The sequence below is a fragment of the Acyrthosiphon pisum genome, chromosome X, assembly GCF_005508785.2.
Source record: "Acyrthosiphon pisum isolate AL4f chromosome X, pea_aphid_22Mar2018_4r6ur, whole genome shotgun sequence".
Taxonomy (NCBI): Eukaryota; Metazoa; Arthropoda; class Insecta; order Hemiptera; family Aphididae; genus Acyrthosiphon; species Acyrthosiphon pisum.
The window spans coordinates 46,712,611-46,716,454 of NC_042493.1; the positions used below are offsets into that span (position 1 = coordinate 46,712,611).

Below are 3,844 nucleotides of genomic sequence, written 5' to 3' on the forward strand. Positions count from 1 at the left end.
ACTTGTTTATTATAAAAATATAAATACACATTAATAAAATACAATAGTAATAATATAATTCATTTCTTCTTCTGATCTAATTGTCCGTTTTAGTTTTCAAAATCTAAGTGTCAAATAAACTTGTTTGTTATAACTTATAAAAATACACATTAATAATAATATAATTAATTTCTTCTTCAATTGTCCATATAACCATATGAGTGTTTAAGATCCAAGTGTCAAATAAACTTGTTGGTTATAAAAATATAAATATAAATAGGTAGGTACACATAAATAAAATATAATAATAATAGGTAAAATTCATTTCTTCTTCTGATCTAACTGTCCATATGAATGCTCAAAATGTGGGTCAATATTAATGTATGGGGTATCGTTGCCTTTAAGATCATTTTTTATTTGGTTTATTACTTGGATTGTTGGCTTATTTAGTCTTTGTTCCTCTGGTGCTTTTGTCTTTGGTTTTTTTGTAGAATAAAACCTTAGCTGTTTGTCTACATTTTTGTTAGATGGTTCTCGATTCGGTACATCTTTTATGGAGTTGATATAAAACTTTTAAACTTGAATCGACTGTTGTATTTATTTTTTTTAGTTGTTCATCATTGAGTGTACCAGCTTGTGACACAAACATACTATATAATTGCTGAATTTTATTAGCAATGGACTCAGTGGATGTTAAAGTGAGCTGTTGTGCAGTAGGCATTTTCATACACACTTCATCGTTTTCTATGGGATTGCATATTACATCTATCCTTTCATTTTCATTATATTCCATTGAATTTATTCTAACGGCATGTATATGCTTACACATGTTATTTTTAATACTGTAGTCATAACAAGTGCAAGAATACAAATGAACGCAACATTTGCACATAATACAAATTACCTTGCATGAGCATGGTTCATTTTGTTTAATTAAATAATCTAATTCTAATGAATTAGATGCAACTGACCAAGTATTATCTGATATTTTAGTAACTTTGTAATTAGTTTGTAGAGCAGATCGATGTCGACTGTTAATTGCATTTACAAAATGAGTAACTTTCCCACCATTACATAATTTAATAAGTCGCTCAAAATTTTTATCTCTCAGTACCTTGAGTAAATGCCACAATAGAGCATCAAGCCGTTGATTTTTTTTCCTTTTAAATAAAGATGCTTTAAAGTCTTATGAAAAGCTTCTAAAACCATATTCGTATTGAGCATAGCCTGACATCGGTAACATGCAGCCCACAACTTTTTCCGTGGAACATAAGTACTTATAAAGTATGCCCTGAAGTTGTGCATTACAAGCTCTTCTTCTAATTTGCATAGAAAAGAACTTAATAAATTTTCGAACTCTGTTATATTAGATTCGTCTAATAAGACACGGAGGGTTTTATAAACGTACGCTTTAGTAGTCAGTGATCCATCAATTTTTTTTAAATTTTTACGCCAATTGTTGTCAATGTGCCATTTACATAAAAGATGGAATTTAGGAATAGGGGACATAATTTTTATCCATGCATTCCAGAATGCAGGAGCATCATCACTCATAAATACGTTAGGAGTAAGAGAACCAGTAGCTTCTTTGATTTTTGAAAAAAAAACAGTCATGTGCACTTCATCAATCTTTGAACTAATACAAAAAGCAGCAGGATATCCTTCACCGAATTCGTCAATCACAATAATAGTAGTTAAGTTAAAACTATATTGGTTTGTGCTATGAGTAGAGTCTATACATAGTTTTTCACTACTGAACTTCTCAAGAACAGCCTTTTGTGTTTCAGTTAAGATGATCAGCATGAAATCATCTTTTTCTAATGGGAAATACTCAGTCCCTTGTGTTATAGATTTATGTGAATTTCCCTACTCAAAGTAAATTTCTTCTTCATCATAATAAAAAAAAATTGTTATTGAATACCTATAAACATATCATCTGCGAAAAAATAAAATACAGTGTTTCACCAAAAGATTACCGCTATTTGAAAAACAAAAAAAGTTTTCATTACCAGGTTAACTATACTTTTTAATTTTTTTATAAATACTAAAAATAATTATACATTGTTATGGTATGTTGTCATTACTAAAGGTATTTAATTTAATCAAAATAAATATTAAACAAAAATAAAATATTAATTAACATTAGGTACTTTTCTATATTTTTATACAAATACTTTACAAACAAGGCTGTTTTGCATATGCATTTTTAAATCTTTACCTTGAAGAGAACCAAACTTCAACTGCACAGTTTCCAATTGTTCATTTTAAGATGAAGACATTTTTAAAAAATTGAAAATAATGAATTTATAATAAATATTAAAATATATTATTATAATATAATTATTAAATATTATAATATAACTACTTTTTTGAATAAAATATTATCAACGGATTATGTGATAAGGTAAGTGATAACATATTCTATGGTGATAGTGTGATTGATGGCGACAATAGGTCTACCAACGGCGGCGTTTAAACGTTAGCCGTTAGGCTGTCTGTTGCACGGAAATATTATAGTAATCGTACCGCGTCGGGTTCCGAACCGTAATACGACGACCGACGAACGGTGATCGACAGGTCACGAATACACCGGATTATATACGCGGGTTTTATTCGTCCACACTACGACTATCCAACACACGTACTGTGACGAAGCGCACCGCGTCGATTGAAACGGCGGAAATACGGCCTAACACAAAATCCAAAGACAGCGTTTACAGTTTTGCACAAATCGCACACAAGGGACAGGGCCGTCGCATAAAAGCCGATACCGAAGCAAACGGAACGCAAGACGATGACGACAGATACTAAAAGAGAGCAACGACGGGCCGTAATCCGGCAAAGGTCGTGCGTACAACTGGCTAGGTCCAGCGGTTTCGTGGTCTACGGCGGACGTGCGTTATCGGCGATAGCATACTAGACGGACGGAGGGAACGCCACGACCGGTTCATAGAAGCCTTAGCTGGACATCGTATGCGGCGCTCGAACAGACTCCCAAACCCACCAACTAAATTCATTTTTCTATCAGAAATTATGCTAATGTCGAAAATCGGAACATATTTAATACCCCAAATGTTGATGATAGAACAAAAAAAACACATTATTGTAAGTATAATGCATTTATCGCTACGCTCAGAATCTAAAAAATAGTTCATTTTAATTACACCTATAAAGTATTTACTTAAAAAAAAAATATATCATTGTAAAAGTTAGGTTTTATTTATTATTGTTATAACTTATAACTTATAGAATAACAGTCCAAAAAAATTATATACATCTATATTATATTATTATATACCTAAATACTAAGTTTTATGTAAATAACAACTGTATCACAATGGTCTATGTCGCCGAGAGTAAATTTTTTAATAATAATAAAAAAAAAATACAGTACAATTAAATTATATAAACTGAATAGGTAGCTAATTTATGACGTAATTACAATAAATAATATAATACTAAAATAATAATTAATATAATATAACTAATGTTTCTCATAGAATTTCAATCATGCTGAGGAAAATGAGTATACCATTTGATGACATAGTTGGGTCCATCAATGTATACAAAAATACAATTTTCGAGGGACATAAAATGATAGTTGGTCCAACGCATCCAATATGGGCAGATATAAGACAACGTTTAAATGGACAAATATCAGAAAAATCTGTATACACCATAGTGAAGTGTAACAGAAACGAGGTGTTAAATAAAATTCATATAAAGCCATGCGATAATGTTGATATAATGTTGAACGATTCAAAAGTGGCATTAATGGATAATGATTCAAGTGATTTTGAAATTGAAAACAGCTCTGACAATGATATCGACACAATTAACTTTAAAATAACTTTGAGTAAAGAAG

The 3,844-nt window shown here is 30.7% G+C and overlaps 1 protein-coding gene across 1 annotated transcript; it reads right to left on the reverse strand.

The window, feature by feature from the left end:
- Positions 1-300: 300 nt before the first annotated feature.
- On the reverse strand, positions 301-1,782 carry LOC100573762. The gene is made up of 4 exons (XM_008190233.1): positions 1,094-1,782; positions 884-1,010; positions 610-799; positions 301-527 (listed from the first exon to the last, which is right to left on the reverse strand). The coding sequence occupies exons 1-4, from the start codon at positions 1,780-1,782 to the stop codon at positions 301-303; spliced, it is 1,233 nt and encodes a 410-aa protein (XP_008188455.1).
- Positions 1,783-3,844: the final 2,062 nt, after the last annotated feature.

What these genes read in the sequence shown, in the direction of transcription:
- LOC100573762 (XM_008190233.1), bottom strand. Translation starts at nt 1,782, where the DNA reads ATGCTGATCATCTTAACTGAAACACAAAAGGCTGTTCTTGAGAAGTTC. An exon ending in TATTGTGGCATTTACTCAAG is followed by an intron (nt 1,011 to 1,093) that starts GTACTGAGAGAT and finishes TGCAATTAACAG; the next exon opens with TCGACATCGATCTGCTCTAC. An exon ending in TATGTTTGTGTCACAAGCTG is followed by an intron (nt 528 to 609) that starts GTACACTCAATG and finishes ACTCCATAAAAG; the next exon opens with ATGTACCGAATCGAGAACCA.